The sequence below is a fragment of the Python bivittatus genome, unplaced genomic scaffold (genome assembly GCF_059951505.1).
Source record: "Python bivittatus isolate LINGU-HERP-01145 unplaced genomic scaffold, Pbiv_v1 ctg000480_np1212, whole genome shotgun sequence".
NCBI classification, from domain to species: Eukaryota; Metazoa; Chordata; class Lepidosauria; order Squamata; family Pythonidae; genus Python; species Python bivittatus.
Window position 1 is genome coordinate 85074489 of NW_028277075.1, and position 27732 is coordinate 85102220.

At 40.2% G+C, this 27732-nt stretch overlaps 1 protein-coding gene and 1 long non-coding RNA gene across 3 annotated transcripts in view; one reads left to right on the forward strand and one right to left on the reverse strand.

The window, feature by feature from the left end:
- Positions 1 to 27732, forward strand: part of LOC103063579 (TGF-beta receptor type-2-like) — a 51463-nt gene that overhangs the window by 8515 nt on the left and 15216 nt on the right. Inside the window, exons 2-3 of the mRNA XM_007427964.3 lie at positions 21934 to 22084; positions 22708 to 22910. Coding sequence (XP_007428026.2) covers positions 21934 to 22084; positions 22708 to 22910 — 354 coding nt within the window. The remainder of the gene's footprint in view (positions 1 to 21933; positions 22085 to 22707; positions 22911 to 27732) is intronic.
- Positions 8474 to 23926, reverse strand: LOC112540613 (uncharacterized). 2 transcript variants are annotated; one of them, XR_015797184.1, is made up of 4 exons: positions 23833 to 23926; positions 19966 to 20093; positions 19508 to 19571; positions 18938 to 19350 (listed from the first exon to the last, which is right to left on the reverse strand). It is a non-coding gene; the product is annotated as an uncharacterized LOC112540613 (long non-coding RNA). The 2 variants fall into 2 exon arrangements; XR_003084694.1 differs by lacking the exons at positions 18938 to 19350; positions 19508 to 19571 and adding an exon at positions 8474 to 9528.

Here is a 27732-nt window from a genome sequence, read left to right on the forward strand (position 1 = left end):
AGCGTTGTTTTTTTTCCAAAACTTGCTGCAAACTACATGTTTAGAGTACTTTATTTAAAATAAAATAGAGGTACAAAGTATGAGTTATTTTCAATTTCCTTTCATCAGTAAAATAGATCATTGTTTATGGATGGAATTCTCCTTCCTCCCCAGTCCTTGTATGACTTCTTCAAATCTGCTGGGAATTGGGTGGGAGGCATGTTGGGAGATGCAGGTCAGGAGATGAGAGTAAAAGAAACTCTATCCGCATAGAGACAATGGACCAATTACACTGATCAATTGAATTAATTATTAACAATAAGATATAATTTTAAATTTCTGGAAGATTGAAATGGCATCAGCTGGAAACAATCAGATTCAAGAATATGGTTGCTACTGGATCTATCTGATTTTTTGTTTGTTTGTTAAGGATTCATTAATTATTACACCCCTCTCTTTATTTCTTCTAATTTACTGGCTTTTTCAAGAACAAGGTTCATCACTGTAGCAAAAAAAGCTGAAAAACACTTACCTTATTGGATCACAGAACTTGATCACTGAGTTACAGCATCTGCCTTGCTCTGACATCTCTTTGTTGGCTCATCAAAGTTCTACCAGATGGTAAATGGAGTGCCTGTCAAAAATTTTCAAACACTTCGCAGGAAGTTCATCTAAATCTCCAGTAACCCATTTGCACTTAAAACAGAGCACAAGCTGCCATCACTCAAATGTGATACAAATAACATTTCTGCCATATTTACTGTTCCAAAGATAACACTAGATCTCTTTACGTTGTTCCTTTCAATCCTTTCCCACCCATTTGGACAGATTTACATCTTCTGCAGAGAAAAGAAACTATAGGCAACGTAAGTCTCCAGGGCAGAATTCCCACTTGAAAAATTACAGTTTAAGATATTCAGTGCATATCATTTGCAATACATTCTACTGAGGTCAGTGAGATTTATTTCCAGATGAAGTGTGCTTGTCTTTGCGGGATTATCAAGTTGAACGTTTTAAGTTCCTATTCAACCATGATGCTCACATGATGATGTTGAACTTATCCCTTTTTCTCAGCAGAATCTACCTCACAGGACTGTTTGTGGGAGAAGACCCATATGTAAGCCACCTTGGGCTCCCAGAAAATGCAAATCTATAAAAATAATTAAGTTCTGTACAGTCACTGTAGGGGGGAAGAACTGCAGAATACCGTCCTGACTATAATCTGTCCAGTTCTTTTCTCTACCTCCCAAGTCTGACTAAAAGGGTGACATCTGAGTCAAGGTTGCTCCCCATACTTTACAATGCTATAGACTTCATCTCTGTTCTGAATATGATCTCCTGGCCATTTCTAACCACAGAGATATTATTTCCCAAGCACTGGACTTGGTTCAGCCCCACTGAATGATTACCTGGATACCCATTGGCTATCCACAAAACCAGGCAATATTTTTTATCTTTATAAAATCCTAGGAGATTTGGAGGCTGAGCAGAGGACCATCTGGCCATTCCTAAATATATTATGAATTATAGGCAGGGCTGTCAGTTCTGCTGCTTGCCGGGGCGGTGCCTGTTCACTTCCAATGTGCTTAGTTTATATAGCTGTAAATGAAATAAATATTACTAGCCACCACAAATCCCTAGTGCTCTCTCATCTAAAGAAAACTAAACTTTAAATAGTGAGCAAAAAGTGGGTATATTTTTAATAGTGTTATGATTGTGGGTTGCAATAAATCAAATATATTTAGGGCTAGGCAACCTGGTGCCTTGCAGACATTTTGAATTACAGCTCCCCCAATCTGTTGGCATTGACCCATGCTGACTGGGCCTGATGGAAGTTGGTCCAGAATATCTGGAGGGTACCAGGTTGCCTTGTCTTAAATTATACAAATGCAAAAAAGAGCTTCCTTGCATGCAATTAACTCTACGATTTCCATTCCCAGTAAGGACACAGCTGGAAAATCCTAGCTACCTGCCCCCCCAAAAAAAAAGTTGTGCGGAAATAATTTTGTATTTGTTACCACCGCATTTAGAATACTGATAGACAGAAAGGGGAAGGAAGCCCTGTCTTGGCATGTATTAAGCCATAAAGCTAATTATCATGAGTTGTTAAAAATACTTGCTAAATTAATACAAATATATTCACATGAAAACTACAGTTAGAAGGGGGGGTAGGTAGGTGGGTGGGTGGGTAGGTAGGTAGGTAGGTAGGTAGGTAGATAGATAGATAGATAGATAGATAGATAGATAGATAGATAGATAGATAGATAGATAGATAGATGCAGTAGATAGTCTGCTATCTATTTACTCTGTCTATCCTGGCACCAGTTCATCTCATCAACCCAAAATAGGATTCTTTGCTTTTATGTTACTAAGGACAGAATTTATTTCCATAATTAGGAATGTTTTTTAGTGACTTCTATACCCCAAAGTTTAAATGCTTTTTAAAGAGATTTAGTTTCTTTCTTTTTTTTTGTCATACAAATAAATAGTTTGCAAGGGATAATTTGGGGTTGGTGTGGTAAAATGTTAACTATTTTCACCACTTGCTATGCAAATATCAATTTGGAACAGCCTGAAGGTTATATAAACTGTTTTCATTTGAATGGTACCTGCTTAAATGTGTGTCTGCACGTATGTGTTTGCTTTCTGATGTTTATCTTGAAATTTTTCCTTGGCTTTAACCGAAGCTCCCAAAGTCAGTGGGAATGTTCCTGCTAGTGCCAACAGGCTTGAGAGCAGGCCGTGGGTTAAATGCTTCTCAGTTTCATGTCTTCAGTATATAAATACTCCAGTTCTCCCACTTTCTTGAAGGATTTGCTTTGTTCACTGGTCTGATTTTTTTAAAAAAATAATAATAATAACATGCCTCAGTAAAATCTTGGTCCTAAATCAGTGTATGAGAGGAAACTATATTAAACCTGAGCTTTAAGGAGCCCTAAATTGGTTTGATTACCACCAATATTTATTACTTACTGTAATAATATATATCCGCTGGCCTGGGAATAAGATTTCTCTTTAGACACGCTTAAGACTGCATTTATCCTGATTCTAGAGTAAGTGGAGAAGACTCCTGCTTAATATTTGATATCTATTGGACTCTAGTTGGACAGAACCAGCAGAGGTGACAGAGTCTTCATTTGGCAACAGTATGAAGGATGAGCTGAAGCCTGCTGGTCCTGAGAAAGTGGACAGGATTCTCCAAGACCTCAGTTCCACCACCTGCACCCTGGAATCCTGCCCTTCCTGGTTCATGAATGTCTCCAGAGAAATAACACAAGGCTGAGTCAGAGCAATGACAAATGCATCCTTGAGTGAGGGGGTGGTATTGCCTGCCTTGAATGAGGTCGTGGTGCATCCAGGAGAAGCTGTTGCTCAACCTGGCAATTTTAGATAACTATCAGTTGGTTTCCAACCTTCCTTTTTTAGGAAAAGTCATTGAGAAGGTGATGGGCCTGCAGCAGCAGAGGGTCCCAGAGAAAACAGATTATCTGGTCCATTCTCAGTCTAGGCTCAGGCCCAGGTATGGAATTAAATCCACACTCATCACTCTTGTGAATGACCTGTGGCAGGACCAGGATAGGGAAAGTGCAACCTTCCTGGTCCTGTATGATCTCTCAGTTGTCTTTGATAAGGTGATCCATATTCTTCTGGATCGTCTTCCAGGATAGGGAAGGCATTGTTTTACGGTAGTTGTTCTTCTTTCTAAAGGTTAGGTTGAGCCCTAAAGACCTCCTTTGTGGCATGCCACAGAGCTCAACACTCTTGCCCCTTTTATTTAACATTAATATTAACTACTTGTTGGTTTGTCTCATTCGTGATATCACCTATCTTTCATTTCCTATACAAATTCCTTTAACTTTTAGCTCAGTCAAAATCTCCCTATGCATTCACAATAGTTTCCTCTTGCCTTGCCTTCTCATTTTTTCTCACTGGAATGGAATACTAGAATTTACTTCTAATATTTTCAGCAGTTCTTAACCCTCCTATGCTACCTTTCAGAATTTCTGCCCATAGGACCTTACCTAGCACATGCTGAAATTGGCTGTCCTGAAACCTAACATCCAATTTCTCTTTCTGTAGTATCTTGAACACCAAGATAACATAGTCATTTGCTCCCAAGATTCCCATTTGATTGATTGATTGATTGATTGTGCGCCATCATGTCATTTTTGACTCCTAGCAACCACATAGATCTATCCCTAACCAGTTCTTTCAGGACTCCCAAGGATGCGCTCATCACCACTGAAACTAAGTCCATCTAAGTCCATGACCATGCTGCTTGTCATCCTCTCCTCTTTCCTTCCACCTTTCCCAGCATTAGAGCCTTCTCCAGAGAGCTGGGACTTCACATAATGTATCTGAAGTGAGATAACTTGAGCCTGGTCATTTGTTGCCTCAAGTGAGAACTCTGGGTTGATTTGTTTGATGAAACAAACAAACTGAAACAAACAAACAATGAAACTCTGGGTTGATTTGTTTGAAAACAACATCAGTTTGTTTTCTTAGCTGTCCATGGTCTTCTCAGGAGTCTTTTCAACACCAAAGTTTAAAGGCATCAATACTCTTCCTATCCTACTTCTTTAAAGCCCAACTTTCACTTCCGTAAAAGTGTCACAGGGAATACCATGGCTTGCACAGTTCTGCTCTTAAAATTCCCATAGTTTTGACTTTTTCAACTGGCTTTTCCTGTTAATAGGATAAGATCTAGGAAAGTCAGACTCCTTGGCTCTTTTTCAATCTTCTAGAAAAAATACAGTCAGTAAGACCACTGAGGAATTCCTGGAGCTTTGTAATTTTGGCTGAGTTGATTTTCCAGTGTTAAAATGTGTAATTGGTCAATACGTTCAGGGGCTCTGGGGGAACCAAAGCTTCTGGAATAGCCTATTTGGACTTAGAGCCACAAACTGTGCAGCCCTGATGCAGTAATGTTAACCCACTCTGCAGAAACTGAATTTCTGCAACTTTGCATTTAATGTGTGTGTGTGTGTGTGTGTGTGTGTGTACATACATTTTTTTTTAATCCACACTCAATCGTTACCGATTCTGCGGTGACTGCCTGGACGAGTCCCTGCAGTTTTCAAAGCAAGGTGTTTCGGAAGTGGTTTGCCAGTGCCTCCTTCCTAGAGCAGAGCCCAGCTGGCGAGCGCAGGAGGTGGGGTTTCCGTTGCTTCGCACCTTTTTCGGGCATGCGCAGCTTCCGCATTACTGGCAACTGCTCCCCGTCTCCCATGCAAGCACCGCCAGCATTTTTCCTCCCACCAGGGTGAGAGTACCCATTTCTCTACTCACGTAAGTTTTTGAGCTGCTGGGTTGGCAGGAGCTGGGGAGGAGGCAGGAGCTCACTCTGCTGCGCAGAGGTGGGCTCGAACCGCTGAAGTGTCGACCATTTCTGGCTGGCAACTTTCAGCGTCATTAAGCCGCTGCGCCACCGCATCCCCCATATACATACATACATTTTGTTGTTGTTCAGTCGTTAAGTCGTCTCTGACTCTTCGTGACCCCATGAACCATATTGCACCAGACCTTCCTGTCCTTCACTGCCTCCCTGAGTTTGCTCAGTTTCATGCTCATTGCTTCAGTGATGCTATCTAACCATCTCATCCTCTGCCGTCCTCTTCTCCTTTTGCCTTCAATCTTTCCCAGCATCAGGGTCTTTTCCAAAGAGTCCTCTCTTTGCATTAGGTGACCAAAGTATCTGAGCTTGAGCTTAATTATCAATCCTTCCAATGAGCAATCAGGGTTGATTTCCTTTAAGATTGACTGGTTTGACCTCCTAGCAGTCCAGGGGACTCTTAAGAGTCTTCTCCAGCACCACAGTTCAAAGGTATCAATTCTTCGGTGCTCAGCCTTCTTTATGGTCCAGCTCTCACAGCCATACATTACTACTGGAAAAACCATAGCTTTGACTATGCGGATCTTTGTCGGCAAGGTGACGTCTCTGCTTTTTAATATGCTATCTAGGTTTGCCATAGCTTTCCTCCCAAGGAGCAAGCGTCTTTTAATTTCATGGCTGCAATCTCCGTCTGCGGTGATCTTGGAGCCCAAATAAATGAAGTCTGTTACTGCTTCCATTTCTACCCCTTCTATTTGCCAGGAATTGATGGGTCCAGATGCCATGATCTTAGTTTTTTTAATGTTGAGTTTCAAGCCAGCTTTCGCACTCTCCTCTTTCACCCTCATCAAGAGGCTCTTTAGTTCTTCTTCACTTTCTGCCATTAGGGTGGTATCGTCTGCATATCTGAGGTTATTGATTCTCCCTGCATACATACATGCATACAGTATATATATATGTACAGTCATGTGAAAAAGAAAGTACACCCTCTTTGAGTTCTATGGTTTTAAGTATCAGGACATAATAAAAATCATCTGGTCCTTAACAGTTCTCAAAAGTTGGTAAGTACAACCTCAGATGAACAACAACACATGACATTTTCTGTCATCATTTCTTTTACAAAAAGAAAGCCAAAACGGAGAAGCCATGTGTGAAAAACTAAGTACACCTTATGATTCAATAGCTTGTAGAACCACCTTTAGCAGCAAAAACTTGAAGTAATCATTTTCTGTATGACTTTATCAGTCTCTCACATTGTTGTGGAGGAATTTTGGCCCACTCTTCTTTACAACATTGCTTCAGTTCATTGAGGTTTGCGGGCATTTGTTTATGCACAGCTGTATTGAGGTCCCGCCACAGCATTTCAGTCGGGTTGAGGTCTGGACTTTGACTGGGCCATTGCAACACCTTGATTCTTTTCTTTTTCAGCCATTCTGTTGTAGATTTGCTGGTGTGCTTGGGATCATTGTCCTGTTGCCTGACCCATTGTAGGTCAAGCTTTAGCTGTCAGACAGATGACCTCACTTTTGACTCTAGAATACTTTGGTATACAGAGGAGTTCATGGTCAACTCAATGACTGCAAGGTGCCCAGGTCCTGTGGCTGCAAAACAAGCCCAAATCCTCACCCCTCCACCACCGTGCTTGACGGTTGGTATGAGATGTTTGTGTTGATATGCTGTGTTTGGTTTTTGCCAAACGTGGCGCTGTGCATGATGGCCAATCATCTCCACTTTGGTCTCATCTTTCCAAAGGACAGTGGTCCAGAAGTCATGTGATTTGTTCAGATGTAATTTTGCAAACCTAAGCCATGCTGCCATGTTCTTTTTAGAGAGAAGAGGCTTTCTCCTGGCAACCCTTCCAAACAAACCATACTTGTTCAGTCTTTTTCTAATTGTACTGTCATGAACTTTAACATTTAACATACTAACTGAGGCCTGTAGAGTCTGAGATGTAACTCTTGAATTTTTTGCAATTTCTCTGAGCATTGCACTGTCTGACCTTGGGGTGAATTTGCTGGGATGTCCACTCCTGGGAAGATTGGCAACTGTCTTGAATGTTTTCCACTTGCGAATAATCTTCTTTACTGTAGGATGATGGACTTTAAATTGTTTGGAAATGGCCTTCTAACCCTTCCCAGATTGATGGGCAGCCACAATTGCTTCTCTAAGATCATTGCTGATGATGACATGGTGTAATATGTCATGTGTTGTTGTTCATCTGAGGTTGTATTTACCTACTTTTGAGAACTGCTAAGGACCAGATGGTTTTTATTATGTCCTGATACTTAAAACCATAGAATTCAAAGAGGGTGTACTTTCTTTTTCACACGACTGTATATGTATATGTATGTGTGTATGTATGTGTGTGTATTCAAGTTTGCACAGTTACATCTGGATCTGTGTTAAGCTTTGGAAGATTTACAGTCATTTCATTTTTAATGAAACAATGTAAACTGAGTGGACAGGCTTAGGACTGAGTGGCTTCTCACTTTACCATCTATCAAATTCTTTGAAGGAGAAACGTGAGTATGTATAATTTTCCTCAGAAAGTAACTTTGGAAAGCTACTGTCAATTAAAATTATACTTTAGATCTACTATATCAATTCTGTCAGAGGAACCTAATGCACTTAATATGAGGTCTCTATACTCCAGGAAAGAAGAATCCTTGATTTATTATACATATTCAGAGCGGAATCTGCTTCTGATCTGAATTATTTCCCTTGAACTTGAATTTTTTCCACTTGGATGAAACTCAGCTCAACCCTTTTAAAATCTACCATCCAGCATTTATCCTTCATACTGTGCCTATATTTTATCATGCATATAATATAGAGATCCAGTGTACTATAGTGGTTAAAGTATTGAAGTAAGATGAAGGGTTGCAGATTCTAGTCCATCCTTAGCTATGGAAACTCCCCGGGTGACTTTGGGCCAGTCCCTCACTCTCTGCTCAGCCTACCTCATGGGTTGTTTGAGAGAGAAAATGAAGGGAGACCCTCATATAAACTACCTTGGAATTATTTCTTGAGGAAACACAGGGAAACAACAACAACAATTCTGTAGATTATCTCATTAGTGGTTGTAGTAAAATCACACAGACAGGAAATAAACAATGCTGTGATAGCATTGCAAGAACTGTACTTTGAAATTTGCGTAGAAAATTTGGCTTTATTGTTTGCAAAATCTATTCAGAGCATGTGCCTGAAAAAGTTTTGTAAAAGGAGATGAAAACATTTTGTAGGATTTCAAAATTTATATTGATAGGCACTTAGAATGTAATAACCAGACACCATTGTTATAGAAAAGAAGATGTGGTCCATTGATGTGACAATACCAGGAGACAATTGAATTGCTGGAAAACAACTGGATAAAGTAACAAAATACTATGATTTACAAATTGAAGTCAAAAGGGTATAGAGGAAAAAATCAGTTTTCATACTGATTGCCATTGGAACTCATGATGCAATTCCAAAAGGATTCACCAGATTTCAGAAATTTTAAATTTTACTGGATGTGACACTACTACTTTTGCAAAAGATCCCCTTACCTGGAACAGTATACATTTTGTGGAGATAACTCCATGTTTAGGTTCTCGGCCAGGATCTGAATCATTGAGGTCAATACCCAGTTGATTAGATTGTGACATTTGCACACCACCAACAACAATATAGCAGCAGCAGTAGCAACAACAATCAAGTTACTTCATTCATATGCATCTATCCAGAATCTTTTCTGATTGTATACCCAATTTTCTGACCTAACAATCACAGATAATTGTATTCAGGATTCCAGCTGATTGTCAGGATACTTTCTTCAAGCTCTCACACTAGGAACAGCAGGCTTTCAATGCAATCCTGCAAACATTTTTAGAGAAAACAGATTATTTTGATTATTTCTCAGTCTAGATTCAGAATTAGAATTGGACAGAGATGGTATTGGTCACCCAGATGAATGATCTGTACTGCAAGACAGACATGGGAAGTGCAACGTTGATATTTTTGACTCTCTTGGCAGATTTCAGTCACTTTAATCACAGTTTGGAGTACCTGAAGGAGCAGAAGGAAGGAGGTATTGCCCAGTGTTGATTCAATTCTTCCTCTCTGGGTCCTATAAGAAGGTGGCAATTGCCACCAATATGCTGATGATGTCTAGCTGTACTTCTCCTTTCCTGTGAATTCAGTTTTGGGCTTCCCAGGAGCCTTCATGTGTCTGTGGGCTGAAAAGGATTGAGTGTGAGAGAATAAGCCAAAGCTAAGTTCAGGCCAGATGGAGTGGCTGCTGATTATGGGGCTGGACTGAAGAGTTTGGGTGGAATGCCTCTTCTGAATAGGGTCACCCTCTCCTTTAGGGAAAAGGTTTGTAATCTGGGGAGCTTCCTGATCCAGGGTGGATGCGGGATAGTTGCCCAACATTTGTTGCAAGAGGAGGCTGTCATCAGCTTCATCTGATAATCCAGTTGTGTTTTTCCATGGGGGCCAGAGGTCTAGTTTTGGTAACACACACTGAGTAACCTTAAGGCAGAATTATTACCATGCACTCTCTGTGGGGCAGCTCTTGAAGAGAGGCCAGTGCAGGTGATGACTGCCACCTTTGATGGCAGAAGAGGCAGGGAAAGGCACAGATGGCTGCTTGCCCTCAAGCAGCACAATATCTTGGCCAGGCTCTGTTCAATTGGTCCCTGAGGAGGACACATTTACCAGCTTGTTTTTGGTCAAACTATTTTCCTCCTTAACAAAGAAACCCACATGCTGTTCAATTTCAGCCAAGCAGAGCCAGCATTTTCTTCATACGGGGCCTATACAGATATAGTAGTTAAATTCATTCAACACACTAAATAAAAATAAAGCAGCCACATGGATCTATGATTTAGCATTTGGAGGGACCTGGACACTGTGCCTTAGTCAACAAACCATCATTTGTGATTGGTGGATTTATCATAATGTCTGAACTCCATCTCTGTTAATGAGGAGCCTCTCCATCCGTTTGAAAAGTCATCATTGAGAGATGCGGTGGTTCTAGGTGGATATTTCAGGTTTGTAGGAACATTTGATTTTTCTCTTGAGGCATTGAGCCCACCCTTTCTCTCTATTGTTAATCTGCTCTGGAACACAGGGCAGGAGAGACTGGTACAGATATTTGAACTAAAACAGTTGAAATTAATAACACTCTTAATTGAATTTTATTTCAGCTTTATTTATAGCCTGTGGAGTAGAGGTGGAATTATTTCCAGAAAAGATCTGATTAGCGCAAATGATCACAGATGTTCAACAGAAAGCCTGCACAACCCAAGTGCCTGAAGAACCCATGCTGGGGTGGGGTTGAGGCAGAAAATAGCCAGGAAATCTGCAGTTAACATCCATACTTTCAACATCTGGATTGGGAACACTCAAATGTAGATTGAGAATTTGGAGAGTGAGGAGAGAATCCTCTTTTTTAACTCTTACTTTAGATAATCTTGGGTTAAAAAATGTGAGATCAAAGTTTTCATGTATCCTTACAATATATTTAACTAATCTTAAAATTCATCCCCTATCATATTCAATCATATTTATTCTGTGTAAAATTTAAATGTTGCTATTAACATAATCATTTTAATATAAACACAGCTGGGTGATGGTGAAAGGCAGCAATCTTAATAAATCACTTTTATTCCACCTTTGAAGACAGCTCATTGATTTCTGCAAAAATTATACTGTGCTGTATTTGGCAATTGGAAGCATTACGGTGTAATTCAATAAATGTCAAAAATATATTTGGTATCAGCAATGAGGGAAATCAAGCCAGCATTCATACTTGAGGCACAAATGACCAGACTCAAATGATCATACTTTGGACACATCATGCAAAGACCTAGGTCTCTTGAGAAGTCTGTAATGCCAGGAAAGGTAGAAGGAAAGAGAAGAAGAGGACAACCAGGAGCAAGGAGGATGGACTTGACTACTGCAAGGTTGGCAGAACCACTGGAAGACCAGGTTGGCAACAGATCATCTGAAGATGATCCATCTCTGTGGTCACTAAGAATTGACATGAACTTTGTAGCCCATAATTAATCAATTTTGCAGAACCTGAACTGGACTTCTCTCTTTGCTAATTAGTTCGTAAGCATATCGCTTATTAAAAAGATTCAAGTTTATGCTAAAGTCAGCCCCTCTCCCATCCATACCCACCTTCCTTCATTGACTCTGCCAAGTTCTATCTGCTCCCACCACCCAACCCAATTCTACTCATGTGATCCAATGAGATGCCAGTGAATTGGCAGAATAATTGATTGGTACATTGGACTGGACTGCTTTAGGACACAGAGTATATCATGTAGAAGGATTTTTTAATATTTTCCTACGTAAAAATAAAGAGCAACTAAAAGAAAAACTCCCAGCTGATGGAAACCCAGAATACTTGGACCAGTAATGTGTCCTTGAGGGACGGGTTTGCCATTTGTAGAATGTTCTTTACCGTGGGGGCAGTTCATTTATGGGGTACTTTTTTGTTCAAATATTTTTAGTAACCCTTGTCCTTGTACCTCCTCAGCACCTGACGATGACTCTCCTTCTCTCTAGCCTGAAAGGTGCAGCCCTTTCTAGAAAAGCAGCACTCTATGATGTCTTTCTCTTGCATGTGTAGAACCAGTCTGATCAGAAACTTTCAATCTCTCAATGTAAGACTTTATCATGAGCTACAGGGAGTATGTAGGTAATTGCAATAGCATCAATGTGACTAAAGCACCATTCTTTTAATTTGCTTTAAGGAAGCTCCCTGTGCCAGAGCGAAACCCCCTGCTGCCATAAAGGGGAAGATGAGGCTGACAGGGACAAATCTTTTGCTTTGTGTCATTTTTCTCCAGCAACTAGGATAGAAGCCACCATCTCGACATGGGTGTCCTTAAGAGTAAATATTTCCCACTGCGGTACTGTAGCATTTAGTTTTCAGGCAGGAACACTAACTAGAAATGATTGACCATGTATGAGGAGTCAAGAACCCAGACTGGGGCCATCCAGAAATCTTTTGAGAGGAGCACTTCGCCAATCATTAGAGCTGTTGAGTAGATGGATGGCATGAAAGCACTGGCAATATGAAGATTAGGAGGACTCTGTTAACAGTTTGGATGTACAACCATTATGGATAGATGCCTCCTTTTCATACATTTCTAACTTTATGGAAAGAAAGGATTGAGCTGAACAATATATATCCACAGGGCATCAGCAACGCCTTGCTGTAGTCACAGCTGTACTTTTTCCAGTGGTCTGCAAGTAGAAATATGTCTACCATATCTTCAAGTGTACAGCCTGCTCCCTGGTAGCTTTTTCCCTTGGCTATGGTGGTTCTGAATGTGTTTGTGTAGAGCAGTGTTGTCTAAACTTGGCCACTTTAAGATGACTGGACTCCAACTCCCAGAATTCCCCAGCCAGCCATGCTGGCTGGGGAATTCTGGGAGTTGAATTCCACTCATCTTAAAGTGGCCAAGTTTGGACAACACTGGTGTAGAGCAACTGGTAGGTTGAGTTGGCCCTTGGTATCAATGGTCGAGAATGAGGCCATTTGAAAACCATTAAACTAAAGAGTGAGCTAATGAGACTGAGAAATCAGGGGACTAGTCAGTTCTGTAATGGACTATGGTGACCTCCAGCAACCAACCCTACTAACATTGCATAATTCCTCAAAAACCAAGAACCTAGCCCACTATTGTGCATATCATTGATTGATGGATTGATTATGGGCCCATCAAATTGGTGCCGACTCTTAGCAATCACATAGACAGATTTTCTCCATGACAATCTGTCCCTAACCTGGTCTTTCAGGTCTTCTAATTTATTGCAACTGTAACTGAGTCCATCCACCCAGCTGCTGGTTGTCCTCTTCTTCTCTTTCCTATTGTGCATGTATTATTCTAAAGAAAAAAAAAAGCTATATTCAGCAGCACTCCCCAAAAGAGGGATCATCACCAGATTGTGCCAGAAGAGGCATGAAAACCAGTACTTAGCAGTCTCCAGAGCCATTTTTGATTATTTGCAGTGCAGTTTCAATATTTCACTACACTGAACTATCCTATAGTACATACTACACTGTGTTTACTCTAACTGTCCCCCCTCTCAATTTTGCTTTTTTAATCTTTTTTCTCTCTTTTCCATCTTTTGGCTTCTTGGGGATGCTTTCAATGTCATGCAACCAATCTTGCATTAGGGCAAGAATGCACTAAGCTCATTGAATCAATGTGTGTGCAAGATACATCAAGAATCAGTCTCATTCAAACCAAGCAGCTCGGAGTCTGGCCATTGTCTGGATGGGAGACAACCCTGAGGGTTTCAAGGATTCCCATGTTCCACTAAGCTGTAATGTGTTTATTTGGTTTTGGCCTGACGTACCTTTCAGCACAATCTGTGTATGCTTTCTTGAATTCCTTCACAGGAATGAAAGTGGCATTGCCAATACATGGCATTGATAAACATGATAAGGTATATGCTGATTTCCAGGGCAAATGCTGAAATGATTGAACTTTCTCCCAAGTGTACTTGGAATTGGAATCCTGGCTCAAAATGGGGAGAGTGTCACAGCAGGTTAGCTAACCTTGAGAGTGATCCTGAAAGGGCCAAGCCAGTTTAGACTTTGTTAGCAGTTGGATAGGAAACCACCAGGAACCCCAAGACTGAAGACTAGACTGGAAGGTTAAAAAAAAATCTGGAAAATGGCAATGGGAAACCATTTCTGTATTGTTGCCAAGGAAGCTACATGGATGTGAATACTTTGTGACTGAGGCAGCGTACAAGTTGACAAATAAAAGAAAAGGAAAGTGTTCATGTTGTCACCAGGAACTGACTTAAGGGAAACTTTATTTTACCTTACCTTTAAATAAATTACCACTACTTTCAAAGGCCTTCAGTGGAAGATTACCACAACTCTGTGATGCCACTATCTTTTTTGAAGGCAACTTCTTTGTGATTGAACACATGTTATTAATTAATGAAAAATCAGTGCAAGAAAGTTGCTAAACCTACTATTAGAACACTATGTCCCTGAACCGTTAACTTAGTTTAACTGCCACATCACTCAACTTAGCCCTAATTAAACCCAGATGAATGCTTTCAATGCTAATACTCAGATAATGTAATAAAGCTGCACAAGCAGTTAAAGTAACAACAAGCTTTTTCAAAAAGCTTCCAGATGTTGCCGAGGCAAATGCAACACATCAAAATAAAAACTTTTTAAAAAGTGGAAAAGGAAAACTTGGAATCAGCCCTAAGCTAATTAAATACAATGAGCTCTCCAAGAATAAATTGAAGACATAAGGATTTGACAATACCACGAATCAGCTTTACTGCAAAGTGGCACACGCGCACACACTAATGTGAATTCACCAATTCTACAATTATTTCAAACACTGGCTCTTTTGTAATGCAAAATATAATTCTTATGCATCAGGAAGTGGGGCGGGAGACTTACTGCTGGTGATGTGCCAGAACAGAGGGCTTCTCAAAACAGTAAGGAGTCAAATAATGGAAAATAATGGATATTGTTTGGAAGAACACCATGACTCTGATAATCAGAACCAGGGGCTTGGTTTTGTTTTCAGCTTCTGAAAGGATCCCCACCGGCAGGACCTCACTGGCTTGAAAGAGAGAGACAACTCCCTCCATATATCACCGTTCAGGACTCTAAGTCCCAAAGTGCAACAGCTACCTTCTTCCAGTTGTTCTCTAACCATGAAATGTTTTCGTTAGCCTCCCAAGGTTCAGTAGAAAGTGATAGAAAACATAATGGATCAGAGGACTGTCAGATCCAGTGTTATCTTGAAGCTCAGGTTGAGCAGTTATCCAGACCTTCATCTGATCCACACGCAATGCTTACCCAGGATTTTTCAATGGGGTTTGTTGAACAAGTTTTATTTATTTATGAAAAAATATCACATTGCCTATTCATATAGGCTCTGGGTGGTTTACAAAATAAACATAAAATCAAAATGTTTCAAATCACAACTCCCCCCCCCCAATAATATTAAAACTACCTTAAATAGCTATCCAGCCATCACTGGATTAGTGACTGAATGTCCACTGGAAAAAAAGGGCCATCCATGCTTTTCAGAATGTGAGGAAGACTCTGGGAACAGCATAGTTCATAACATCAGGGCCATCACCAAAGAGGCCTATCTTCTGACCTGTGTTTCCTTCTTAGAGAAAGGGATTCTAAGCAGACCCTCTCTAGCTGACCTCACAGAAAGAGCAGTCTCATTATGAATAAAGTGGTCTCCAATACAGCTTGATGCTGCACACTGTTAGAGCTTTATAGATAATAATGGGCTTTTCGAACTTGGCCCAGAAGCCTACTGGTAGTGTTACACTGAAATATAGACGTTACATTTCAATAACGGTTCTACCTGTTGGTAGCCTGGCTGCTACATCTGGACCAGTTAAAGCTTCCAAGTCACCTTCAGAGATGGCCCCATGTACAGCACATTGCAGTAGTCAAGAGAAGTAATAATAAGGATAAGAATCTCCATCACCAAGCTATAATGGTCTGATTCACACATAATGCTAAGCCATAATAAGTAGGTTTACGTGATTCATTAAATCAGAATGTGATTTAACAAATTGCTTGCCTTTGGCATAGCATGATCTGTACCAAGACAGTGAATATACTATGTTTTAGGTCAATAAACTAAACTTTCAACCCATTATTTATTATTGACATTGATGGCAACTGAGTCTGAGACTCCACACCCTTCACCTTTATTGGATGATTCTAGGCTACAGCATTATGAGAGAAAGAAACATGGTATCTGCTTCCTTCACAACAGACCTCTGATCATTGTATTATTATATTAACAATTTTTGTTAACAGAAATATTAACAATTTTTAAATTCTTGTCTATTAACATAGAGGAATTTCATCCATTCCAAGTTAAGATTCCATACCAATAATAGGTAGCTTGCTGCCCACAGATAATGCCCTTGGCAGATTTCTCTTTCCCTCCCTTCCCTAAGTTAGTTATAATCCTATACCAGTACCATGGCCAAATGCCTTTTCTTTAAAATGTTGGTCCTTTTCATATTCTGTGAGCTCCCCCTGTGATGTAATTGTTAGCTGCTTCCCCACAGGTAGTGAAAGGAGGAGAAACTGCTAAAAAACCTTGTTCTTCCAACCTTATATTTCAGTGGTCCATAGCAATGCTTCAGTTTCTCACAATAAAATGAGTTAAATGTAATTTAGAAACTCTTCTGAGTCAAGCTTCACTCCTGGTGACTTCCTGAAAATGTTCATGAAGTTTCTTGGCAACAGTAGGGGAGTGATTTGCCCTTGCTGTCTTCCAAGATTTTTTTTCAGCTTCCCAACCTAGCCTCATGCCCTGGGTTCCCTGGCAGTCTTCCATCCAAGGGACTGACTCTATTCAGCTACAGAGCCCAGGCCAGATTGATCAGGTGCTATCATCTGATGGTTAAAATAGCAGATTGAGTCTGTTAACCTTGGAGTGAATATAACCTTTTTCTTCAGAAAGCCAAACCATACCCTTGTTCACATTTTTCCTGAGCGTTCCTACAAGTGATTTCAGGAGGGCTACAACGGACTACTTCTACGCGTTGGCTAGGATGACTCTGAAATTCTCGCAACCTGGTCTTATCTTCTCCCTCCCCTCCCCAGGCCTATTTAGGAATACCAGGGTCGTATTCTTGGTCTTTCCATTTCCAGTTTTCCTTAGAATATCTCCATTAATATTTTCTTCAAGCTATAGTTTTAGCAATAACTTTCCTTGAAAAACTCCCCTAAGTTCTTGTTGGATATCATAACTAACTTCTCTATGGAACCATAAAGAAATGCTGTTTTAATTTGCAAAAAACCATTAAGCAATTTTCTATAGGCATTGTTTCTCTATAAATTTCATATGAACGTTCAACAATATTTTGGAAGTTGAAACACTGGTTTACTAATCTCATTGAACTTATAATCTCCTTATTAATTGGATAGCATCTATCTAACCCCTTTCTATTCTCTCTTTAGGTTTAATGTGATGTGCCAAAAATACAACAGTTGAATAACTCATACATTTTTCTAGCTTGCTGGGAAGGCCACTTCCCTGGACTGTAGTTAACTGTTGGAAAAGGAAGTAACAGTTTCCTCACCAACCATAGATTCATAAAACTCAAATACTCCATGCTGCTATTATGTCCAGATTATCTTCCATTAATGACAGCAGATCCAAGAGAATGGAGACTAGCAGGGAACAAGTTGGCAAAGTCTACACCTGTTGGTACTCCTCAATATTTTCAAGGAGCCATTTGCCCACAGATGTTTGTGCATCATTTCTCAAACTGAAAAAACTTGCTTAGCTTTCAGTAATAGTTTTCCTGACTGGTTGTTTGGAAATTATTTTAATTTACCACAGGCAACCAGCCAAGCAACTTTTCATATTCGGGAACAGAAGGCAGACTATGATTGAATGTCAGGGAAAGTTACTTAATGGTGAAAATGGTTCAGAGGTTGCATCAATTAACCAGGGATCCAGTGAGCTCCCTTGCTGGAGTGTTTTCTTTTTGTTTTTTGTTTTTTGTTTTAATTGTATTGAAGTGTTTAGTAAACATAGTAAAAACTAATACAAACTAAACTAGAAGGAAAAAGAAAAGTAAAAGAAAAGTTCAGAAGGTGCAGGGAGAAGAAAAACAAAAGGAAAAAAGAAAAAAGAAGAAAAAGAAAAAGAAAAAGAAAAAAGAAACAAAGGCAGTAATAAAGAAAGTGGCTTCCAACCTTCATCACACCGAACATAAGTTTATATAGTAACTTTTCACCCTCTTTTAAAATTATAAATAAAAGAACTCTTCTTCCCATAACCTAAATCTTATCTATGTACAATCCACAAATCGTCATAATTTCAGTCCTGGTTCAGCAGAAAGTCCATTAGGAATTACCAGAAATGTCAAACAAATAGTTTATATCTGATCAAATACTCCAACTTTATATTCCTTCTTTTTGCATTTCACAATCTTGGCCTTTAAATCATTCCAATGTCATTACAGGATTTGATCTTTCATCATTCGTTGGTATTTAAAAGAAGTCTTCAAAGCTTTCACCAACCTACTTTGTAAATTCCATGAAGAGGCACCATCCAGGATTTCTTGTTGTAGCTGTTCCTTGTCCTTTTCTTGATTTGTCTTTTGTATTGGTAATCTCAATTTTGTTGCCTTTCATGCCTTCAGATTCTATAATATCTGTGTCAGGTAAGAGTTGTTTTTTAAAAAATTTTCTCATCATCTTTTAAAAGTTTAACCATTGAAATCTGTATCATTATCATTTAACCATTTGAAATCTGCATCATCAATTTTTTTGAAGGATTCTTTAAGAAAAGTAAAAGTTATAGCCAGCTTAGCCATTTTAACTCTTTTCTGCCTGATCCTTTAGTTCCCTTTACTGTCCATTTGCCACCTTCATCAAGCCTCAGTTCCTAATATGGGTTTAGCTCCATTTCAGTTGTTTCCCACGGGTGCATTATTTAATTACATAAATTAAATTACATTTAATTACATATTGTTTTTCAAATCTTACAGCAAAAATAACCAATATTCCAAATCTGTCTGGTCTCCCAATCCGTTTAAAACTTTCTTAAATCAAAATTTTATTTTATTTTATTTTTTGCTTTTTGCCAATTGTATATTATTTTAAACTCTTAAGACTCTGTTTAAAATGTCAAATTAAGCTCACTGTTTTGACGGTCTCTAATATCCATAAAGTGGTTAAGTTGAACATTTCTGAATGTGATTAGAAAGTGAGTTCGGCTGGCTTAGCGTCCTTATTTTAAAGGCTTCGTCGCTGCTGAGAACAAAGATGTTGTCTCCTTGGCTCCAGGCACTCAAAACTGCTGTTTTACAGTCCCCTCACGTGGAGCTGCCATTCAGAGCGCTCATGGGCAATCTCCCATTCTCTTCTTCTCCAGAGAGATTCCAGAGGAGTGGTCTAAAGAGCCATCTGCCTGGGATGGCTCCCTGTCCTGAGTAGACCATTGGGCTTGATGCCCTAAATGGCCCCTTTCAGGTCTCTGATTCTACATTTCTGTGATCTCCTATCAAACAAAGAGAGATAAAGAAAGAGAGAACAATACAGAAAAAACCATTAAATACCTGAATTTTTAATTTCAGCAGAAAGAGAGAGAATGAGAGAGAGAGAGAGAGGAAGAGAAACTGGGATTTATTTTTTTTATTTTTTATTTTTTTGCTTACTTCCTTCTTTCATGCCTCTGTACCGTGTCTATTCCCCATGCTATGTGACTGAAAATATTCGTAGCTGGAAAAAAAGGCAAAATTAAAAGATCATAGTGTCACAGCCTGAAAGTTGTTTAAAAATTACATTTTTCTTCTGTCAAGAAAATCTGAGAGTTTATATAAAAAATTGGGAAGCTTAGCCCATCTCGTCTCATGTTCTGTCTTGATCTTTGACATAACTCTGTTGCCTTAATTTGTTATTCCATTCTTTTGATCTGTCCTGGATCTGGGAAATCTGCCAGAGTGGAGTGGGATCATTAACAATGTTTGTGTGAAAGAAGGCCTTCCTGTGCGATCTGCCAAATGTGGTCCAATCATATTTTAGTCTTTGCTCAACATTCCCTACTTTTTGCCCATGTTTTAGAAAAATCAAACCAGACTATTTTTAAAGGTGACAAGTATGTGAAATCACTCACCATGTCATATACAGCAGCCTTCTCCAACGTGGTGCCCTCCAGAAATGTTGAGCGTGAATGTCTGTCACTCCCTGTTAATATGTCCTGGCTGGTGATTATAGAAGCTGAAGTCAAACACAGCTGGGCACCTGATTGGAGAAGGTAATATAATTGTAGCGTAGACCTGACTTCAATTTTCCATTGAAAAAATGTCACTGAAGACATATCACATTTTCATTTCAGTATATGTACAAATATACATGTCAAGCATTGACTGAGATCTAACTTAAAATGTTTGAATAGGTAGTTAATACCACTGCCTATGTCAGATTTCTAGAAAGAAGCAGCCCACATATAAAACTTAACATTAGTTTACAGGGCCCTTGAATTCACTCTCCAAGTTCTCACACTATATTTCTTTCTTTTTATGCTGTGATACAGTACTTAGATTACATCAACCTTAACTGTAAGGTTTGGTATTCTGTCTTTATCCCATTCAGAGGCCTTAATCCTGGAATCTGATTATTAACACTCCCTCTGTCAAATCTAAAGCTGCATTTATGCAACACACTTACTATGGTCACTTCTAGATCCAGCATATTATGCTGGTTTCTGCATCTATCAGGGACAGGAAATGAATCACTCCAGCCTTGTTAGTGAATCCAAACCCTTTCCCCCAGTCACGCTGTGTTGTGTGAATCACTTCTTAGATGTGAAGAAGTAGAACCATGTGCTCCATTGCAAAAATTAACTGCCAAGCAGGGGATCTGTGAGTCCATGTGTCAAGAAGTCAAGATGCTGGTTGTGACTGTGTGATCAAAGCCCAGTCTGTGTTAGTAGCAATTTGAATTAACTATATACTGTGAACAAAGCCTAAAAGTCTGTCTAGGTATTGCCTTAAGGCAGTAGTTGGTGCTTTTCATATGTGCTGAATTACAGTCTTCCCTCAGCTTATTTCAGTAGGGTTCTGTATGTGTTTCCACAGCCAAAATATAGCCTCCTTCTCTGTTTATATATATGTGTGTTGCTAGATTAACATATTGTTCTGAATTTAAGAGTAATTTGTTTAATTGTGACTTGGTGTATTATGTGAAGCCAGCCATAACACCTAAAATTATAATTTATGATTTAGCATGTAATGCAAACCTAGTCAAATGTAGTTTATATATAAATCATAATTAGACAGGTCATGGATTTGTACAATATGTGAATGCAGTTAACAGTTCAGCAAAGTGAAATGTTACATGCAGAGACAGTCAAGAGTATCTTCTGAAGAAGCCGCATTAATCTTAAAAAGGATGTAGCTGCTTTAATGATCCAAAGAGATGGTTTGCCTGTACTACTGTGCATTGTCACCTCATCCAAATGCTTTGCTCACTAGGCATAATTCATTACATGAGGAATGCAACCTGACAGCCTAGTTAATCTTCTAGCATGGTGTGCAAGCTCATACAGTTAGTTTATGGTTCAGTGTGTCATGCAAAATTGGGTTCCTCCCAGAAGCCATGTTTCACCTAACTATGGCTAAGCTTACTGAGTGAACAGAGCCATAGGATGTTCAGCGTACAGCATAAGAACAGTGTGAACCTAGCCAAAATGTAATTCAAAAGCACACTTGGTACAATCCCCTGGAGTCCAGCCCTCTGCACTAGAGTGTGTGGGGCCAAACATTGTTGCTCTTTCTTGGCATCTGTTGGGATTGAGGAGGACAAAATGGATATTTTAGGCTTCTGCAAGGCTTAAGACCTCCATTCCAATCAAGTTCCCCCAGGGTGCTCTGGCCTGTCCAGTTTTAGGTCACGCATCTTCTCCTGCAGTGCAACACCTTGAGCCCTTGAACTGACTGAAGTAGCCTCCTGCTCTTCTTTAGCCATTCACAGCTCGTGGAAGATTGTGTTGAAAAGCATATCTAGGCTCAGATAGTCAGGTAAGGCTCAGAAAAGTTTTCGTGCCAATGCTGACATTTTTTGTCCAATTTTATATTCACAGCGTGCAACAGCCGAGCAGGAAGGAACGTGAACAGCAATGTATGCAAGTGGTGTGACAATACACACCCCGTCTGTGAAAATCAGGTGTGCTATAGCAACTGCGATTTAAGCTCCTATTGTGAAAAACCAGAAGAAATCTGTGTTTCTATATGGTAAGCAAACATTTTTTTAAAAAATTCCCAAACATAACCAGGGCCTAAAATAATAAATTTTCTGTTATATTACATTCATATGTAGCTCTTTCTTCTCTGGTATCTGAGTTAATGGAATCTAGTACTGATGCATTTGCAAAAATGAGATGGTTCAGTAAGTAATGTGCAAAAGAAAAGACAGAATTTTGCAGAGTCTGTAGGCAATCGTCCCAGACAAAACCTGTCTGTCTGTCTGCCTATCAGAGAGAGAGAGAGAGATCAGTGACAATATTTATAATGTAATAACCTATTATTAGCATTGTAATTGTCAACTCTTTGGCTGGAAGTTTTTTCTAAACAATAAAAACAGACTTGGAGTGGGATCATTCCTCATGCTAAATCATAATGTAGTGTGTTTGATTTATAGTTTAGGATGACGGTAATCTCAGTCAATTATGTTTTATTCAACAAACTGTGGTTAAGGAAATCAGCTTGGTGTGAGGTGTGAACTAGGTCTTCCACTCTAAAAAGATACAATCCAAAAGGAGAAAGGGAGCGGAGGATGAAAGGCAAAAATGGGAAGCAGAAGTGTCAGGCCTTAATGTTAGAGCATTAAAATATGTATTTGTTTCTTTTCATTTCAGGAAACAAGGCAATGCAAGTATAAAAGTGAGCACTTTCTGCCACAACCCGCAGCTTCCCGTAGAAAATGTCATGGTTTCAAAGTATAACACATCACAGTGTGTCATGGTCCGTCAGCATAACGAGGAGGGGGCTTTTTACATCTGTGGCTGTGTGAAAGAGCAGGAATGCAATGACAAGCTTATCTTTGAAAATCATACCAATGGTGAGTCTTCTTAGCAGCGACTGGCACACATCTGGAAGATCTGAATGTTTAGACATGCCTGAGTTCTCACGTGCTCTCTTTCTAGGATGATCTAATGAGGCTGGATCCTCTGACTCCATAGATCTAGAATTCACTCCTCTTAGACCCTTTATAGACCCACAATAACCTTAGTTCTCTGTTTTAACCTTATCAGAAGTTGGTTTTGCGAGAAATCTGATCTGTTTCCTGTTACAGTTTAAAAACAGAGATAGCACAATGTCCCCAGTTCCTCAAACCTTCCATCAAACGTTTGCCTGTCAGGCAAACACATGAAAACAATAAAAAAAACCAGGCTGGGTCATATGTGGGAAGAAATAGCTTGCGGGAACCAGATATTTCTCCCAATCCCTGCTGGTCTAATTGGAAGTCTGCACATTCTCAACCAAAAAAGTGGCTGTAAAGTTTCAAGCAAACGTTGTGTTTTCTGGATGAAGCTGAAATTTACCCTTGCAAACAGCTCTGCAAGCTAATGGCTAGTGTGTTCGGATCCTCTTTGGTGATAGAACATGATTCTGTTGGCACATCTGTACAGCTCTCTAGCCTTGGCTTCAGGCTGCTTGGCTAGCTGTTCCCAAAGGCTGCTTCTGCATCACACAGCCTTCCTCTCACTCCTAACTACCATGTTGTTTTTCTGAACCAAAGCTGAAGTGGTGTTTGCCATCTCCCCCCAACACAAGCCTTGCTATTGGCGTGATGCGTGCCACTTTGGCAACGACTGAGAGGATGATGCAGCAGGGGGCGGGATCTGCCCAGCTCTCATTGGTCCTTTTACCTGGGCGGACATGCTCCTTCCCCTCCAGTTGCCTCCAGTGGGCAGTGGCTGGCCTGCTGGTAACATGATGGGGAGAGAATCATATTTATTCTCCCCTCCCAGATTACTTACACAGCATGTCGACAGATCTCTTAGGTAGGCAAGAGAGTTCTCCAACTTCAACCAAAGCTGCTGCCATGCCCCATGCAGCGTGTGGGCAGGTCGCTCAAAGGATCTGAGAGGAGGAAGAACAATTGAGGTTGGTCAGCACAGGGGCTTCCCACAGAAGCAGTGCCTCCTCTACTTTAGCAGAGCTCATCCAGCACTTGGCGCATGACGTGTAGTGACCTCACTCCCCAAGGATGAGATGCTGCAGGTGACCTGGGGATGAACAGTAAAGCAAGAGGGGAGAGCTGTCCTGCTTTATCAGGAATCTCCCAGATCGGGTTCTGACAAAATGGTCACGTTTCGGCAGAACAATTAAAACCCAGTTTTGGTTTATTGGGAGGCTTAGAATTAAAATGCAGATGCAATGTTAGGATGGCTGCATTTTCTTTGCACAAAACAATACAAGCAAAAGTAACCAAAACTAAGATCTAAAAAGTAGGGACACAGGCAGGAACTCGGCATTCTGCAGCTGCTGTCTGCGTGCAGTTGTTCCAGCTGGTTGCAATGGCTTTCTGGACAAAAATAATGCAGCAAATAGATTTGATTACGTGCCATCAGGTTGGTGTCAACTCTTATCAATCACTCAGCAACGAAATCTCTCTTTTTCTCTCATACAGATACACACACACCCAGACACACATACATACAGACAAGTTTTAAATGGAGCTCTGTGGCATAAACTAATAGGAGGAGCTCGCACCCATCCATCAATTACAATCACTTCCGGTTTTTGTGAGCAGTGGCTGCCCTCCATTGTACTTCATGTTAGCTATTATTATATAAAAATTATCCTCCTGGTTGTAATACCCCATTGCAGAAGGTCACAGTGATCAAATGAAGAGTGCAACGATCCTAATCAAGAATGCATTTTGCTAATTTCCAGTATCAAACACAGAGAGTTTGACTTTAGGCTTTACAGAATTAGTGTTTTTCAAGGCCTCTCTTTTATCTTTGACGCAGAAAGGGCTTCTCCTCCAGCTTCTTTAAAGCAGCCCAGGACCTCCACTGGAAGGTGGCTGAAGCACCCCTTTATACCAGATAGATTTCTAGATTCAGAAGATACGGTGCCTACTGAGAAATATATTGATGCCCTCATTCTTTGCTCAACCCAACTTTTATATTGTGCAGGAAAAAAAATGATTTCTGGCAGAGACAGACCTTTGAAAGCACAAAGTACAAGGCAATGTCTTTCTTTCTTTCATTTGTTTTCAAAGAAAGCAGCCTGCCCAATACTTTTTTAGGCTCATGCAACAATCACTGCTGCAAACTGATGACTTTGCAGTTGAGGCTGGAACTTATTTAAACAGTTCCCAGGAGTGATGTCGCCAGGAGGCATTACTTCAGGTTTGCACACTGAACCCTTGGAAAATGCTCAGAAAAGGTTCTGCTTTCCATTGAATGTCACAATTTCAGAGATGTTGTCATACCCATCAGGTAAGTCCATTACAGAAAAAGATAGCTGGGCCTCACACTTTCCAAAACAAACTTAAATTATATCATTTGAAGCTGATCTTGTGGTTTGAACTTGGTGTCTTATTTTAGAAACATTCACGGCTTAAGCAGAAATTAACTGCAGCAGACTTTTTTTTTCCTTTTCAGAAACTGCCAAGACAAACAGTTAAGGGCTCTGGCTTTCTTTCTTCCAGGATCTGAATTGTAGACTTCACCCACTGGGGTCATACCCTGAAGCCTTTTGCTTGAGGGATGGTTTTTGAACTACTCATCCTCAGCTATTCTATTGGGCCAAGAAATCCTCTCTTTGAATGTTATGAGTAAGAATGGAGGGACTGCACACACCTCTCCATGCTGGGTCAAAGAGATTAAATCTCACTTTTATTGAAGTGACATCACTGTTCTAGTAATGTTCAGGATATATTTTAAGGCTCGGCCTTTTTTTGCACTCTACATGGCTTCATACCCAAATACTAGTCAGACCAGCTCTCCCATATCACTCTCCATATCCAGTGGAATTGTTCTTTGAAGCTTTTCTTCATTAGCAAAGAAGTGCTGTAGATGGTGACTGATGGAGACTTTTCAGCAATGGCCCCCTCCTTTTGGAACATCATCCCCAGCATGACACTCTTATCACTGTCATTTAAGTGTTGGTACTTGTTTTTCTGCCTAAAAAATGGTGACCTTGTCTGGGCTCAGAACCTGGTTAGTACTTGGATGGGGGAATTCCAAGGCTGTTGGTGAGATAGGAGAGTTAAAAAAAAAAAAAAACAACCTGAGAAGAAGGCTGTGGGAAACCACTTCTGTGCTTTGCCAATAAAACGACCTGGACTGTCCATGAGGTCACCCGGAGTCCAGCTCCACTCAGAGGAGACTTTATCTACTTGATTCCCTAGGTTTTTAAGTACTGCTAATCTTAGCCTTTCCATTTAAAACAGCTTTGATTTTATCAATCTGAATGGACTGCTGCTGTTTGAGTTAGTTGCATTACTTTATAGAGCTTATTTTAGTATTTTCTATTTTTTCAATCCATATTGTTTCTTGGTGAACGTAAATGCTTATCAGAAAGATAAGGCACTTTGGTTTAATGCTTTCTTCCTTAAAGTAGCCTGATAATTAATAACAGGAACGTTTATATTTTTAAAAGCCTGGAACAAATGAGTTACCCAAGTTTTCCATCTTCATTCTCTTGGGTTTTCTTATTCAAGAACGGGGAGCTGTTCATGGAAGAATTATTACTTTCCATCAGCAAAACGATTTGGCTCAGCCATGTGGTGTTCATAAGATGCGGCTTTATGCTGAATCAGTTAATTGACCTACTGCACTTTCCCCCAAACTGGTGCTCCCTAGATGTCTTAAAGTATAGTTTCCATTCTTACCAGCCTAATTTACAGGATTATATAGTCTAGCATATCCTGAGGGGTGGGGGGTGGTGGAGGAAAGTTGATCTCTGGTCTCTTATAGGGATGCAGAACCAGATGCTCCAGGTTCTGTATTTCATTCATGGGGGGGAGGGGGAGCTTTGAGTCAGTGTTGACTCCTGACAACTGCCTGGACTAGTCCCTGCAGTTTTCTTGGCAAGGTTTCGGAAGTGGTTTGCCGTTGCCTGCTTCCTGGGGCTGAGAGAGAGTGACTGGCCCAAGGTCACCCAGCTGGCTTTGTGCCCGAGGTGGGACTAAAACTCACAGTCTCCCAGTTTCTAGCCTATGCCTTCACCACTGCACCAAACTGGCTCTCATTATGATGTCATTATTTCATGCACATAATGTATTTAATTAATGTAATATATCTAGTTAACACAGCTATCTTTTTCTTCACCTGGGCAAATGGACACACTACAAAGTAAAGCACCAAGTTGTAGCTATGCTATAGTTTCATTGTATGGGACCTGTGTATAACCCAGAGACATCATGCTTAGAGTCTGAGGTTTTAATTTGCAGCATGCTAACCTTCCTTTAGGGGACAGCAGGCCCAGCATAGCAGCAGAAAGGGAGGTGGGGAGAGCCCCACACTGCCTTTCCTGACAGCTGAGAGAAAGATAACTTTCTAATATGGGCAACAGTGCCCTACAGTGGAGCTGCTATCCTAGTCAGCATCTTGATGGCCTGAAAAAACTTCTAAATGCCTTCCCAGAAGGCTGCCTAGAAGACATCTGGAAAATCCTTCTTTCTGTAGCATACTCAAACTGTTAAAAGTGAAATAAAAGAGGAAGAAAGGGGCTGGTGCCTGCTACTGACTTCTTGTAATTGGGGAATGGGAGATAAGAATAGCTGTTTTTTTAAAAAAAATAACAAGAACAATGAGAATAAAAAGAAGAAGAATATACAGCCCTGTTCAGTTGAAACAGGGAAGCAGCAAGTAGCCCCTCTCCTCTTCATGTCATACTGAAGACATCACTGAAGAGGTCGCTAG